Source organism: Pan paniscus, chromosome 10 (genome assembly GCF_029289425.2).
Source record: "Pan paniscus chromosome 10, NHGRI_mPanPan1-v2.0_pri, whole genome shotgun sequence".
Classification (NCBI taxonomy): domain Eukaryota; kingdom Metazoa; phylum Chordata; class Mammalia; order Primates; family Hominidae; genus Pan; species Pan paniscus.
In genome coordinates this window covers 42,742,097-42,758,389 of record NC_073259.2, presented here as the reverse complement: position 1 = coordinate 42,758,389, position 16,293 = coordinate 42,742,097, and the positions used below count along the sequence as shown (strand labels likewise).

The following is a 16,293-nucleotide window of genomic DNA, read 5'->3' as shown; positions in this document are numbered from 1 at the left end:
GTCTTGCATACCTCAGGTGGGTCTTGTGCCTGTCATTCCCTCTGCCCAGGATGCTGTTTTACCCAGGCCTTCTCATGATTCAACTAGAATGTCACTTCCTTAGAGTGGCTTTCTCTGAACCTTCATCCCAGTCACTCTCTTTAAGATGGTCCTGTTTTATTTTCTTATAACATATGACTTACCTGAAATATTCTTCTTTTGGCTTCTTGTTTATTATCATCTCAGTTAGAAGCTTCTTGAGGGCAGGGGACAAGCAGAAAATCTTCTCATCTAGCACAGTGCCTGGTATAAAATTGGTGCTCAATTGCATAAGTGAATGAGCAGCTCTCCCATATCCAAAGCCAGATGCCTCCCCTTAAGGAGCTCAAGGTCTAGTCAGGATTGGCACAGAGTGACAGATGGCCATTACTTCATTACACAACATCTCTTCCCTCTATGTTGTGCCTTTGCTCAGGCGTTGAAGCTGGAAAATCTTTCCCCTCCTCTCCGCCAAGAATATTCCATTTTAACCTTCAAGATCTGGCTCCATATCATTCTATTATATTCGTCACTCACTCTCCCCTGCTCACAACACCTACCAAGTGCTATCTTCCGTGAACCCTGACTTGTGGAATATACATATTCATCTCTGCTGCTCACCTGACAGCTCCATTTGCTGTTACTGTTAACTTTTATTGAATGCTTGCCATGTGCCAGGCACTATGCTAAGTGTTTTTCATGCATTATCTCACTTAATGCTCTCTATAACCCTGAGAATTATGGAACTTTATTATTGTTTTCCAAATGAGAAAACAAAGATAATAAAGAGGTTAAGTAATTCTTTTATTTTTATTTTTATTTTTTTATTTTTTGAGATGGAGTTTCACTCTTGTTGCCCAGGCTGGAGTGCAATGGCATGATCTCGGCTCACTGCAACCTCCACCTCCCAGGTTCAAGTGATTCTCCTGCCTCAGCATCCCGAGTAGCTGGGATTACAGGCGCCTGCCACCACCCCTAGCTAATTTTTTTGTATTTTTAGTAGAGATGGGGTTTCACCATGTTGGCCAGGCTGGTCTCAAACTCCTGACTTCAGGTGATCCACCTGCCTCGGCCTCCCAAAGTGCTGGGATTACAGGCATGAGCTACTCTGCCAGGCATAGAGAGGTTAAGTAATTCTAAGTGCCAGGGTTGCTTGTGGCCCTGCCAGACCCAGGGCTGCATCTCTGCAAAGGATGTGCCCTTAATCACTGTGCATTACTGTGGCTGTGTCTTTGTTGCCTATAACAGTACCTGGCTCTGAATAAGCACTCACTAAGTGTTTGGGAAGACAGGATGGGAAGAGACTGCAATGAGGGAGGCCAGCTAGGAGGCCATTGGTATAATTCAGGATGAGTTAATGAAGACCTACATTAGTCATCATTTTGATGAGATCTCTGAAGGTGTTTATGGAATTTTTATTTATTTTTGAGACAGGGTCTCACTCTGTTGCCCAGGCTGGAGTGCAGTGGTGTGATCTCAGCTCACTGCAGCGTCGACCTCCTGGGCTCAAGTGATCCTTCCACTTCAGCCTCCCTAGTAGCTGGAACTACAGACATGAACCACTATGTCCAGCTATTTTTTTTATTTTAATTTTTATAGAGACAGAGTCTCACTATGTTGCCTGGGCTGGTCTTGAATCCCTGGTGTCAAGCGATCCTCATCCCTCGGCCTCCTGAAGTGCTGGGATTATAGGCATGACCACCACGCCCAGCCGGTTATTGAAATTTTAAGAGTCAATGAACTTTTCATAGGGGGTAGTAATAGAGGAAGGAAGTCAGAAAGCTTTAAGGAAAGCCCCTACTTTGGATTGGAACTGGGGACACCTGGTATCTTCACAGTTCTCCTGATAAGCACTTTCAGAACAAGCAGAAGGAAGTGTTGAAAGAGAAAACTGGTGAGATTGGAACTCTCAGCATTTGAGCCAAGTGGTGCTGGGGACTGAAGGAAAGTTCAGGGAGGGTGAAAATGGTGGATGGGGAAGCAAGTGAATTTGGGCAATTACCAAGGCTTTTATGTGTATCAGGCCTGCTCAGAATGGAAAATTTTGCAGAAATCTTCACAATAATAAACCCTGGTAAGTGGGTGATAATTGAGAAACATGGCTGATAGGAGTAGAGTTACACCCCATGTCTTATGATGGACCTGAAAAAGCTCTAAGACAAGAGTTCTGAAGGAGACCTGGATTCTAGTGCCTAGTGACTGTGGCACATGTTGGAGCTCAGTAAATATTTGCTGAGCGAATGAATGAATGGCTCTACAGGGAGTGCATCAACTTTTCTGAGGGTCATAGCCAGTTTATGGTAAGCAGTCAGTAAATATTTGCTCATATTATTGAACAAAAGTATCAACTGTAGATAGCAGTTTCTCCTCTCACTACATTGCACATACCCCTCCACCCTCTCCTCACACATACTAGGTATTCTTTCCATATGAGAGAATTGGGGAACCTGTGGGCATTCTTTTTATCTGGTTTTCCCAGATCTGCTAGGGAGCTTCAGTAGGAGAGATGTGGGCAGACTTGTCAAGCAGAGACTTGAGCAGAGAACTGGGGACAATTCAGACTGCAAATTTACTTCCTTCAAAATCTATAGATAATCGTCTTAGCTCATGGTTTGCCTTGGCAGGGTAGACAGGGTCATGGTAGTAATCAGGACACAGAAAAGCAATTGTGTCTATTCTAAATCTGCTGCCAGGTAACAGCAACAGATCTTAGATAATGGAGAGGTTGGTTGTTTCCCATAGGTAGTAACAAGTTTACTGGTCCTGGTCTTGGTAGTCAGGAAGTCATAATATATGTATTGGTTTTCAATTTCTGCCATAACAAACTACCACATATTTGATGGCTTAAAAAACACAAATTTATCCTACAGTTCTATAGTTCAGAAATCTGATACAGGTCTCACTGGACTAAAATCAAAGTGTTGGTGGGACTGTTTCTTTCTGGAGGTTCTGGGAGAGGATCTGTTTCCTCGCCTTTTCCGTCTTCTAGAGACTGCCTGCATTCCTTGGCCCATAGTTCCCTTCCTCCATCTCCAAAGCCAGAAACATAGCATCTCTCAGAACCTGCTTTTGTCATCACATTTTTCTCTGACTCTAGTCTTCTGTCTCTCTCTTTCACGTTAAGGATCCTTGTTATTACACTGAGATTACATAATGGTTTTCATAATTTAGGATGATCTCCTTATTGTAAGATCAGCTGATTAGCAACCTTACCTCCGTCTCCAACCTTAATTTCTCTTTGCCATTATAAGGGAACATATTCACAAACTCTAGGGATTAGGATGTGCATCTCTTTAGAGGACTATTAATCTATCACAGTGTACTACCTAGTAACCTATACCGAACAGGAGTGACTCCAAGTGGGGTTCAGCAAAAGAATCACTGAGAAGCCAGAGCCATTTTGGAATTTTAGGCTCCTAGCAGGCTGCTGAAGGGTTAGAATGGGAAGCTCATGGGTATTCAGGAGCTCATGGCCACTGAGAAGAGGAAGTCTGGAACAGCTGCATAAGTCCTTGTGGAATTTTTTTTTTTTTGTGGCTATAGGGTGTTTTCATTCAGTAAGAAAGTATTTGAGGGCATTGGAGAGTTGGGGACCCGTGGGTCAGATTTGGTGATGGACTCCCCAAAGGGCCAGCATTCTGAGGCTCTGCTGGATGAAGAGGAAGATGGAAGTGAATAAGGAGATGAAGAACTATTGGAGGTCTGGTCAGTAAAGGGCAGTTTGGGGTGCAGGGTTCTGGAGCGCCAAGGATTTAAGAAGGTAATAATGTGGATCTTAAGCTATTCTTACTGTGGGCATTAATCCATGATTAGTCCATCTGACTAAATGGTGAGGTTCTTTGCTTTTGGCAATCTTAGCATACTGACTTACTAATGTTAGTAAGGAACACAGACTTGATTAGAGTTCTTATCTCACTTAGCTTTTGTGAGATCTTAGCCTCAATTTAGAACTGTTTTGAGGATTAAGTGAGGCAACATATGTAAAACACAATGTGAGGTATATAAGTGTATTACCTTGGTTTGCTGATTAGAAACCTTGGAAATGGGCCAGGCGCGGTGGCTCACGCCTGTAATCCCAGCACTTTGGGAGGCCGAGGTGGGAGGATCACAAGGTCAGGAGATCGAGACCATCCTGGCTAACAAGGTGAAACCCCATCTCTACTAAAAATACAAAAAAAAATTAGCCGGGCGTGGTGGCAGGCGCCTGTAGTCCCACCTACTCGGGAGGCTGAGGCAGGAGAATGGCATGAACCTGGGAGGCAGAGCTTGTAGTGAGCCAAGATGGCGCCACTGCACTCCAGCCTGGGCGACAGAGCGAGACTCCGCCTCAAAAAAAAAAAAAAAAAAAAAAAAAGAAAGAAACCCTGGAAATGGCTGGGTGTAGTGGCTCACACCTGTAATCCCAGCACCTTGGGAGGCTGAGGTGGGTGGATCACGAGGTCAGGAGATAGAGACCATCCTAGCGAACATGGCGAAACCCAGTCTCTACTAAAAATACAAAAATTAGCTGGGCGTGGTGGTGCGTACTTGTAGTCCCAGCTACTCGGCAGGCTGAAGCAGGATAATTGTTTGAACCCAGGAGACGGAGGTTGCGATGAGCTGAGATGGCGCCTCTGCACTCCAGCCTGATGACAGAGCGAGACTCTGTCTCAAAACAAACAAACAAACAAAAAACTCTGGAAATCATCTCTACATTTATTGATTTTTAAATGGTTGAATGTATTAGAACTCAATAAACACTTGACTTTTTTGGGGGGGGTCTTGGCAGGGATAGTGGTGGGAGTGAAGTAGAATGTTAATGTATGTACTCTCTGAAAACACTGAAAAAGATGCAAGGGTTCTTTGAGGTAAAAAGTCTGAGACCTACTGCAGGAAAGGAGGTGGGATTCATTTGGGCAGGTCCACCACCACGCAGGTCCAGAGAGGAGCCTCGGGGGAAGTGTGTTAAGAGAGAGAGCTTGAGGTGGGCTCTGCTCCCCACCTTCCCTGTTCCCTGTAGCCTCTGTGGCTGCTTCCAGGAGCTGGGGCCATTATGTAAGACTGAGCTCTGCCCGTGCCTTTTAATTTCCATTTACTGTTAAGTGAGAATCTGGTCTGCTACTCAGTTATAATTCATTCATTTTTCAAGGCTCATAACAATGCTTTCTTTCTCAAGGCTTGCCTTGCAATTTCAGCATTTTAATGTGTATTTAACCCTCTTAGTTCTTTTTATCTATCTAGTCCTTGAGGTAGGCACTCAAGTCAATTCACATTTACGTAGTGGGTCATTATCAGTGAACTAAGAGGAAGTTCAGAAAAGAGGATACTCAGAAATAGGGCTTTTTCCTTCCTTTCTTCCTTCCTTCCTTTCCTTTTTCTTAAGCTTATATAATGTGTTTCTCAGGATTCTAATCTTTTCTGAGTCACAAGCCCCTGTGAGAGAATCTGATGAAAGTTATGGACCCTCTCCCAAGAAAAGTGCACATTCACACATATTCCCACAGATCCTCTGAAGCCCATTTACAAGCACCCTAGAAATCCATGGACCACAATTGAGACATCTTTTTTGCCATAAATAAATGATACTATCAGAGGAAATAATAGCCAATTGGTGAGGAATCTGCAGCAAACACAGGCCAAAGAGACCTGATGTTCCTTTCTTTTCATTTTTAATGATTTCAAACAAACTTTGTATGTGCCTGAAATTTATGGAACATTTCAAGCATATAGCAAAGTAGAGAGATTTTGCATAGTGAATCATCATGTACCCATGACTTGGCGTCAACAATGAACACGCCATCTGTTTTTTTTTTTTTTTTGAGACAGGGTCTTTCTCCGTTGGCCATGCTGGAGTTCAGTGTACAAACACGGCTCATTAGAGCCTCCAACTCCTGGGCTCGAGCAATTCTTCCACCTGAGCCTCCAGAGTAGCTGGGACTACAAGCCCATACCACCACACCCAGCTAATTTTTGAATTTGTTGTAGGGACGAGGTTTCACTATGTTGCCCAGGCTGGTCTCGAACTCCCAGCCTCAAACGATCCTCCCACCTCAGCCTTCCAAAGCTCTGGGGTTATAGGCATGAGTTGCAGAGCCTGACCACACAATCTTGTTTCATCTATGTTCATCTATTCTCCAAATCTCAGACATATTATTTCATGAGTAAAAATTTCAGTGTGTAGCCCTAAAGATTAAAGACTCTTTTAAAACAACGACATAACTGCCAAAACACACGAGATTATTATACTGAAAAAATAGTTTCCTAATATAGTCAAATTTTCATTTAGTTGTTTACATTTATGTGAGTACCTTGTAGTTTTTAAAAAAATACTTGTTTTATTTGAATCAGGATTCAAACAAAGTCCACACATTCACATTCAAGCCTGACCTTTCAAATGCTTTTGCTAATGGTTATTGACAGTGGCTCTGTTTTCTTTGGCAAGACAAAGAAAATGGATGAACAATTATTCAGTGAATTTAGGCTGTGGTTAACCAATCTAAATTAAGGAAACTAACAAACAGCAAGAAAGTTTTTCAACCTGAATTTTTCAGATGATTGACCTTGCTCTTTATATTTTGCAGTTACAATTTTAAAGAAATCAATCATCTCTCCTACCCTCCCTCCCTCTGTTCCTCTAGATTCCCACTGTGTTCTCTGCGGTGTCAGGTGTCTGAAGACAGTACCAAGTATTATAATTAATTGATTCCTATCCTCTGGATATTAAAAACCAGTAGGGGAGCCAACATGAATAATTATTCATATATCTAATTATTTATTTATATAGTTTTATGAGAAAACATCTGATCAATTATCAAAGAGTTTATAAAACTAATAAACATTCATTGAAATGTATGGGATACTTACCATGTACTGGACATTGTACTGGATGCTGGGTAGATATTGATGAATGTAAGACCCAGTACCTATCCTCCTAGAACTTTTGAGGGGACAGAATCTGGATTTTGCTGATTGTATTCCCGTGGTGTTGTTTTTCAAGGAACTCTGTTTTATTGTACTTTCAGTAAATTGGTATTTGGATTTAGAGGCTTGATCAGATTCAGGGACAATTTATTTGGTAAGATTACCTCATGGGTGGTGATATGGTCTCCCATTAGGAGGCATACAATGTCTGATTGTCTCTCCTTTGTGATGTTAGTGGCTGTTGAAAATCAGTACAATCCATTAGGGATTGCAAAATGATTTTATTCCATCATTCCCTTTTCATTTAGTCTCTCCCATAATGAGAAGCTTTTCTCATCTACTCTGTGGTACCACTCTATAGTATAATTTATCTAGGAAAGCCCAGATAAATTATTTGCCAGTTTTCAAAGTAATGAGTTGGTTTATTAGTGTTATCCTCCAAATGTGACCAATTAGTTAATTTTAAAAGTGACCTTGTGAAGCCAGGCGTGGTGGCTCGCGCCTGTAATCCTAGCACTTTGGGAGGCTGAGGAGGGAGGATCACTTGAGCTTAGGAGTTCGAGACCAGCCTGGGCAACATAGTGAGACCACCCGCCCCAACTCCGCCACCTCTCTATTTTAAAAATAAATAAATAAACAAATAAAATAAAAGTGACTTGTGAAGTGAACTCATCAATCTTAACATATTGACATGGTCAATCTGTTGTAGGCATTACCCTACTGATGCTCAAATTGTCCTATTTTTTGGCAAGAGACCCCTTTAAATTGGCTCCTGAGTCCTTTGGACACAATCCTAGTTGTCTTCGAGTGCTTCCTTACTATCTAACATAATAAGATGTTTAAGACTTACCTTGTACATTTCCTGGCTGGGACCTATGACCAGCCATTTCTCCAGGGAGCTCTGATTCCTTTTATTACAAAATGGTATTTTAAGAGACTATAATGTAGGTACTAATTATACTCATTGCTACTGATTGATCATTTTTTCTAAGCCTTTGAGTGGGCAGAGCTAGAAAATATAAATTTGTAAATTTAAACACATTAAAAATAAAAACGCATTGTATATTATTGTTGATACTTCCAATTCAATTTAGGACTGCATGGCTCTTATTTACCTTTTGTCTTAAAACTGTATCTCCTTTCTCTCTTGCCGAGAATCCCAGTCCTCAGCCGCACTGGGAGTGACAGAATAAGTTCACATAGCTACTCATTTGTTTTATCTCACAACACACAACAAGCCTCAGAATACCAACACCAACCCTACAACCAACAATAGGATAACCAAAAAACAGTTTCAGATCTTTTAAAATTCTTCTTTGTCCTTAGAGTATATGCCACTGAGGATGTTCAGTCAGGTTACTATGTTTTAATGTTACTTAGAATAATTTCTCTTGGAATTTATACCATCAATTTGACCTTTGTTTTCATTTTGTTTTTGATTTTGGGGAATTACTTTAAAATTTTTAATTTTACATTATGTAAATTATTTACAAAATAAGGCATATTCAGAAAAGTCTAGCTTCTATCTTTGTCTCTTCCATCTTATTCCCTCCCTCCTCTCTAGGTAACTATTTAAAAAAATCTTTTGTGACTTTTTCTTCTTTTATTTGTTATTTATTTATTTAGTTAGTTAGTTAGTTATTTGAGATGGAGTCTCACTCTGTCATCCAGGCTGGAGTGCAATGGCGTAATCTTGGCTCACTGCAATCTCTGCCTCCTAGGTTCAAGTGATTCTCCTGCCTCAGCCTCCCAAGTAGCTGGGATTATAGGCGTGCACCACCACACCCGGCTAATTTTTGTATTTTTAGTAGAGATGGGGTTTCACCATGTTGGCCAGGCTGGTCTCGAACTCCTGACCTCAAGTGATCCACCTGCCTTGGGCTCCCAAAGTCCTGGGATTATAGGCGTGAGCCACTGCAGTCATCCTATTTGTTTTAAAATGTAAGCAAACACTTATGTTCCAACACCCTTTGTTAGATAAAAGGTAGCAAATTATACAGTTTTCTCCATCTTGCTTTTTAAACTTAATATTATATTTTGGAGATTTTTCCATGGTAGTAATAATATATAATTTTAAATGTCTTTAAAGCTAATTTAATACATAAAAATCCTAAGTAGATATTAGACTATTTTATTTACTTCCCTAAAAGTTTGTTTATTCCAGTTGGCCTCAAAAACTTTATTTCAATCTTCCCATTGGGAAAATGGATTGCCTTATGTTCAGAGTTGTCTTATTTGGGAGCATAGATGATAACTACAAAATAGTAACTTTGGAACAGTAAGCTGGAAACTTGAGCAGGATCTAGAAGGAAGGTGATATCGTTTGGCTATTTGTCCCCACCAAATATGTTGAAATGTAATCCCCAATGTTGGAGATGGGGTCTGGTGGGAGATGTTTGGGTCATGGAGGCAGATGCCTCATGAATGTCTTGGTGCCATCCTCACAGTAATGAGTGAGTTCTTGCTCTGAGTTCACCCAAGATCTGGTTGTTTAAAAGAGTCTGGGCCCTCCCTTCTCTCTTGCCCCCATCTTGCCATATTATACACCAGCTTCCCTTTTGCCTTCTGCCATGATTGTGAGCTTCCTGACTCTCTCACCAGAAGCAGATGCTAGCACCACACTTCCTGTACAGCCTGCAGAACTGTGAGCCAAGATAAACCTATTTTCTTAATAAATTACCCAGTCTCAGGTATTCCATTATAGCAATGCAAATGGACTAATACAGGAGACGTGGGGATTTAATGTGCTGGAGAGTTTGGGGAAATGGCATGTTAGATGACTAGATGACCTGACAATATGAGCAAAGACATAAAGGTGGGAATGTGCACAGTGCTCTCGGAATCAGTCAGCTTGGCTGGAGTTGCAGGTTTGAGAAGGGAAATAGATTGCCAGGGAAATCAGCTAAGAGTTTTTTTGAAATAATTCAGGGTCTTGTGATTCAGGGTATTGATAGGATAGGTGCCATTATATTCATTCTTTTAAAATGTTTAATTTTTATTTTGAAATTGACAAGTAATATTTAAGTAATATTGTACATATTCATTGGGGTGCATAGTGATGTTTCAATACATGTAATGTATAGTGATCAGATCAGAGTAATTAGCATATCTATCATTTAAAACATTTATTATTTCTTTGTGTTGAGATTACTCAATATCTTCCTTCTAGCTGTTTGAAACTCTATATTATAGTCATCCTACTATAGTATAGAACACTAGAACTTATTCTTCCTATATAGTTGTAATTTTTTATCCTTTAGCAAATCTCTCCCTACACTTCTCCCCCTTGCCTTCCCAGCCTCTAATATTCTCTCTTATACTTCTTACTTCTATGAGATCAACTTTTTTTAGCTTCCACATATGAGTGAGAACATGCAGTGTTTAACTTTCTGTTCCTGGCTTATTTCACTTAACATAATGTCCTTCAGTTCCATCCATATTGCCACAAATGACAAGATTTCATACTTTTTATGGCTGAATAGTATTCTGCTGTGTATATATGCCACATTTTCTTTATCCATTCATCTGTTGTTGGACACCTAGGATGATTCCATATCTTGGCTATTATGAATAGTGCTGCGATAAACATGGGGATGCAGATGTCTCTTTAATATAGTGATTTCCTTTCCTTTGGATAAATGCCCAGTAGTGAGATTACTGGATTATATGGTGGTTCTGTTTGTAGTTTTTTGAGGAACCTCCACTGTTCTCCACAGTGGCTGTACTAGTTTATATTCCCACCAACAGTGTATAAGGGTTCTTTCTTCTTCATATCCTTGCCAGCATTTGTTATATTTTGTCTTTTTGATAATAGCCATCCTAACTGGAGTGAGATGATACCTCATTTTGGTTTCGATTTGCATTTCCCTGATGATTAGTGATGTTGAGCATTTTTTCATATATTTGTTGACTATTTGTTTGTCTTTTGAGAATTGTGTATTCGTTCTTTTAACAAAGATTTATAGAGCACTGTTATGTGAAAAGTCTGTGCTGGGTGCTAGGATACAGTGGTGAGGAAGATGGACATAGTTCCTTCCTCAAGGAACAGAGGAGACTTTTTTTATTTTTTTTGAGACAGAGTCTCGCTCTGTTGCCCATGCTGGAGTACAATGGTGCGATCTCAGCTCACTGCAACCTCTGCCTCCCAGGTTCAAGTGATTCTCCTGCCTCAGCCTCCTGAGTAGCTGGCACTACAGGCACGTACCACCACACCCAGATAATTTTTTTATTTTTAGTAGAGATGGGGTTTCACCATGTTGGTCAGGCCAGTCTTGAACTCCTGACCTCAGGTGATCACCCGCCTTGGCCTCCCGAAGTGTTGGGATTACAGGTGTGAGCCACCATGCCCGGCCAAGACATTTTATTACTAAGAGAATTGCAGTGTGCTATGAGGGTATATAAATGGTGGACCTAGCTTAGTTTGGAAGTCGGGGTGGGTAATCAGGGAAGGCTTCCAAGTAAGTGTGTTGAGGCTGAGATCAAAGAGATGATGATCTGTTTGATCATCATCAAAGGTGGGGGCGGGTGGTGGGAGTGGCAGGGAGAGAATGGTAGTTCCAGGAAGAGACAGCAGCACTAAGTAAAGAAGGTGGGTGTGGTTCCAGAACTAAAAAAAAAAAGAAAGAAATGCCTAATATGATTTAAAGGGTTGGAGCATGTAGGGAAGAGTGGATGAGAGATGAAAATTAATTTTTTAGAGAAATTGCAAAGGAAGAAAGACTTGATAAGAAAAGGGAACTAGCTACCTGAAGGCATATGGTAGGCACTCATACATGTGGAATGGATGAATAAGTAACTTTGAAATTTCACCTGTGGGCTAATAAATGATGGTGCCATTGGTAGGAATAAACAAATGAGCACAGGGTGTTAGTTTTGGAAGGAAAGTTAGTTGGGTTTTAGACACATGGTTCTTGAGGTGTGGCATCCTAGTGGCTTATCAATTACTGAACCACAGTTTCAGACTGCAGTTGAAATTGTAAGTCTCAAGTGATGAAAACAAAGAGTAGAGAGCGCTTTCTTGGAAATTATGGTTAGAGGAAGAAAAAGACTAAGGATGAGACAGAGGAGGCCTGATAAGAGGAGCAGGATGGAAAATTTCAAGGACAGCGTGTGGTAAACAGGCCCAAATGCTGCAAAGAGGCCAAGGAGACCAATCTACACCAAATGGGACAACTTGCTTCACAGCACTTGCAAAATGCCAAAATGTTATACAGAGGTATAGATGGAGTGGGGAGGTGGAAAAGGCATGAGATTTACAGCCACAAGACCTGGGCTCATGACACGTCCTAGTAATCCCAGCTGCTCTGGAGGCTGAGGTAGGAGAATTGTTTGAGCCCAGGAGTTCAAGGCTGCAGTGAGCTATGATTGTATCACTGCAATATAGCCTGGGTGACCCATTCTCTCTCTGTTTTTTTTTTTTTTTTTAAAAGACCTAGGCTCAGTCCTAGCTCCGCCTTTTATGACATTTGTGACCCTGGGCCATCATTACTTAATGTTCTCTGAGTGTCAGTCTGCTCATTTATAAAATGAGAAAGAGAATGGCTACCATATTTGCATCTAAAAGGTATTGTGAAGTTCACATGTAAAAATACAGGTAAACAATTGTGTTTCCCCCGTAAGTATCTCAAAAGAATCTGGCATACACAAGATTTGTATATTTGAACGAGGTATGTGTATTACTGTGACTACTTATTTGTGTTTAAACAGAGACCAGATGAAGAAGCTGTGGTGGATCAGGGTGGGACCAGTACAATTCTCAACATTCACTATGAAAAAGAAGAGCTGGAAGGTAAGAACTGCCATGCTGTGTGATCAGGGAAATTGGTGAGGGGCAGCCTGGTGTGGGAAGACCTGGCTCTGTGTCCTAACTCTCTCACTAGCTGTCAGACCTTGGGGAAAATCACTTGATTTCCTTTAGCCTCACTTTCCTCATCTGGTAAATAAAAGTGGGGATACTAATACTTGTCCTACCTTACAGGGATATCATTAGGATCTAATTGCCTACATGGGAGATAGTGCTTTGAACACGGTGAAGTCCAATATAAATATTAACAAATAACCTGTTCTTTGAGAATGTGATGTACTCAGTTCAGTGCGTTGATTCTTGACAACTGCCTGGAAATACAAATAAATACAAAACTTAAAGAGAAAATAAAATACAAATAGTTTTAAATACTCATTTTGGCTATAAAACCCTATTTTTACCCCATTTCCAATATTTACTGTTTCTATTCTATTTATACCCATTTCTGCCTGGTGGTTTCATCTAAACAAGAGGGAAAACAGGAACACACCTGTGACATACTCTTGAGTTCATAACATCAAAGTTATATAAAAGCCCAGCTGAAGTGGAAAGGAAAGAAGAGGCATTTTGGATGACCCACTCTGTCCAGTTTACCTTATTTCAGCTCTTCCTTTCTCTGCACCTCACCCCCAGCTCCCCACATGACCGTTATGTGGTGTCCTGCTTTCCTTCTTCCCCTGGGGACTAGTTGGTGTGTTAGGAGTTGGACCCACACCTGGCCATGGTTTTCTAATTAGTGTTGATGCTCAGTTTCATTAGAAGAAGGCTCATGTCCAGTATCCAATATAGCTTTAATGAGAAGCCACATTTGGCTCAAAAGCCTTTGTGAAATCTCTGCAGCATCCCCTGCAATGTTGAAGGCTGTGATACAGCAACTTTCTGATGCCTGAGACAGCATGTGAAATGTTCTCTCTGTACTGCCTGTTCCCGTGACAGTTTTTTCATCAAAGTTGTACAACCTCCAGAGAAAACTTGTCCTTTTGATGGGGAGAACGGAAGCTGTAGAGGCTGACTCAGCCTCTGGGTCTGTTACCATGAGAACTGACGTGGGCGGCTCTGTGGAGGTCAGTGGTGTTTGGGTATACCAAGGTGAAGTTTTCCAAGTTATTTTGACCAGATGGAAGAAGAGAACATGTGAGTTGCAGCAGTTGGGAGGGAGTGGGAGAAGGAAAGGGTGTGGAATGGAAGGCTAACATTTGTTGAATGCCCCTTGTGTGTTAGGCATTAGATTAGGCACCTTATACAAGTTGTCCTTTTCATCTTCATAGCACCCCAGGCAGGTAGGTATCATTATCCCTATTTTACACATGAGGAAACTGCTCAAGGTCATCGAGCCTAATTGCAGGTGAGGCTGGGGAGAGAATCCTGCTCTTTTCATTCTGCCACACAGCCTGCAAGGGAGGACAGTAACTGTCATTAACCACCCAACCTCAATATCTTGCTCCATCAAATAAAATTTTTGTATGTTGCTCTTGCCTCTTCTTCTGTTCTGATAATCATGTGGTCTCTCTACCCTCTCATTGCATCCTGGGGGCATGTTGCTGTCAGTTTAGTTGTTCTATAGCAAGCACCACTGGACCTTTGCCCTCAGCAAGGAGGTAACCATTTATGAACACTCTTGTCTACTTGGGAGTAGAATAAGAAACCTGGGCAAGCTCTCTTGAATCTTAATAACTGGTTCTGTCCACAGAGATCAGCTGAGTAATTGGCGGTGGGAGCAGCGTCTCCAGATGACATCATCTGTTCTTTATGCATGTTCTACTTTGCTAAAAAAGAATGCTGTCTGTGATGACAGCCTTACTAGTGCATAGTGTGTTGGGAGATGGTCCTTTGTACATAGACTTTTTTGAAAACTAGAATCTTATTTATGTTAACACTTAAAAAAAAAGCATTACACACAAATGGTGGACAAACTAGAACCAGATCTCAGGCCTGATGTGGTTCTAGACCAGCTCTGGAGAAGAGAGGAGAGAGTTGGGATTTGCTGTAGGGTTGGCTGTGCTGTGGGTTCCACTCAGACTCACTCTGAAGGGTAGCCCTAGGACTCAATGAGGCTGTACTCAGGGTAGTGTTATCTCTTGAAGGCATAGAATAAAACGAGTACCATTTTGATGGAACACAGAAGCAAATTGTGTTCAGATTCAATATGCATGCCATGATATCAGGTTCTGTGGCTGCAAAAAAAATCTCCAGGTCTTTTTTCCCCTTTATGTCATAACTTCTGCCCACATGACATAAACTATAAATCATTGCCTTACCACATTTTATTTATTTATATTAAACAACAACCTCTAGTCCAAGAATATGAGTTTTTTGTTTCTGTTTGATTGTTTTTTGAGGCAGTCTTGCTCTGTCACACAGGCTGGAGTGCAGTGACCCAGTCTTAGCCCACTGTAGCCTTGACCTCCTGGGCTCAAGTGATCCTCCCACCCCAGCCTCCCAAGTAGCTGGGGCTACAGGCACATGCCACCATGCCTGGCTATCCTTACCCCATTTTAAGAACTATTTCTGAGACTTAGTCTGTGTACATTGTTAGAAACTTTGTAAGTGTGGGTCTTTTGCATAAATTAATTCTATCAGTAAGAGAAGTTGCATTAAGCCATTATGTTGCTTTTTTTTTAATATGTGAGAAGAGTCAAAAGCCAACATCAGAACACGTTCCAAAGATGAACTCAAGAAGAGCAATAGTCCATGATGTGCTTCAGTGGACTTTCCCAGTCCCAGAGGAACAAGAGGCAGTTGCTTTAGTTAGAGGGATGGCTTTTTCCATTTTTTCCTGGCAGATCATTATTCCTGATTAACTACTAAATTAATGAACTCTGGAGTGAGTTTAAGGCCTTCTAATACATTTTTAACAGAGGTAAGAGCCATTTGGTCATATTTATAACTTCTAAAAAGGCTTACATCTGCTCGACATGTGAGATTCACCTCTGCAGTTATTGACTTTGAGTTAACCTGTAAGCCCAGAGGAGCCGAGCACCCTGTTGTATGTGCTAATGAGCTCTGTGTGAGTGCGGGGTAAACAGTGTGCATGTACTGCATTGTACCTTAGTAGGCCCAATCTCCATCTGCAGGGTACGTCAAACCTATGGTTCCTGTCCTGCTTCACATGATTCATTGCCAGTTCACTAAAGATTGCTCTCTGCATGTGTATATGTACTTATTTTTTAAACTATAGACTAAAATTACATCTTTCCCATAATTTTTACTAAATTAGAATACTTTATTTGCACACAGATAGTTCCAAAAGACTAGGTTTGACCTTTTTTGGAAAAAAGAATGACGAGTTAGATGGGAAAAAAATGGGATTTGTGCGAGTTGGTAGGTAGAAGACGGGGGCAAAGAGCGGTTGAATGGCCAACAAAGTGACCACAGAATTAGTTTAATGAAGTCACTGGGTGGCCAGAATCCAGTTAGATGGATTGGATTTTATTGGTGCTATATTCATTTCCTAGTGTCTTTTTGTCATCTTTTCTGCCAATTTTTCTCAGAAAATCCAAATCCTTGCTTTAGAACTCCCAGACTAGAAACTGATGCCTGATTTTCTGACAGCCGCTTGGTCCTTCTTAGCT

General features: G+C 41.1%; 1 protein-coding gene across 3 annotated transcripts in view; it reads left to right on the top strand.

Annotated features, from left to right (window-relative positions):
- SLC4A8 (solute carrier family 4 member 8) overlaps positions 1-16,293 on the top strand; it is a 121,812-nt gene that overhangs the window by 36,591 nt on the left and 68,928 nt on the right. For all 3 annotated transcript variants that reach the window (XM_063593058.1, XM_003810796.4, XM_034935824.4), the window contains exon 2: positions 12,625-12,706. Coding sequence is in view for 2 of the 3 variants with exons in the window: in XM_003810796.4 (XP_003810844.3) it covers positions 12,625-12,706 (82 nt within the window). In the remaining variant the exon portion in view is untranslated. The remainder of the gene's footprint in view (positions 1-12,624; positions 12,707-16,293) is intronic.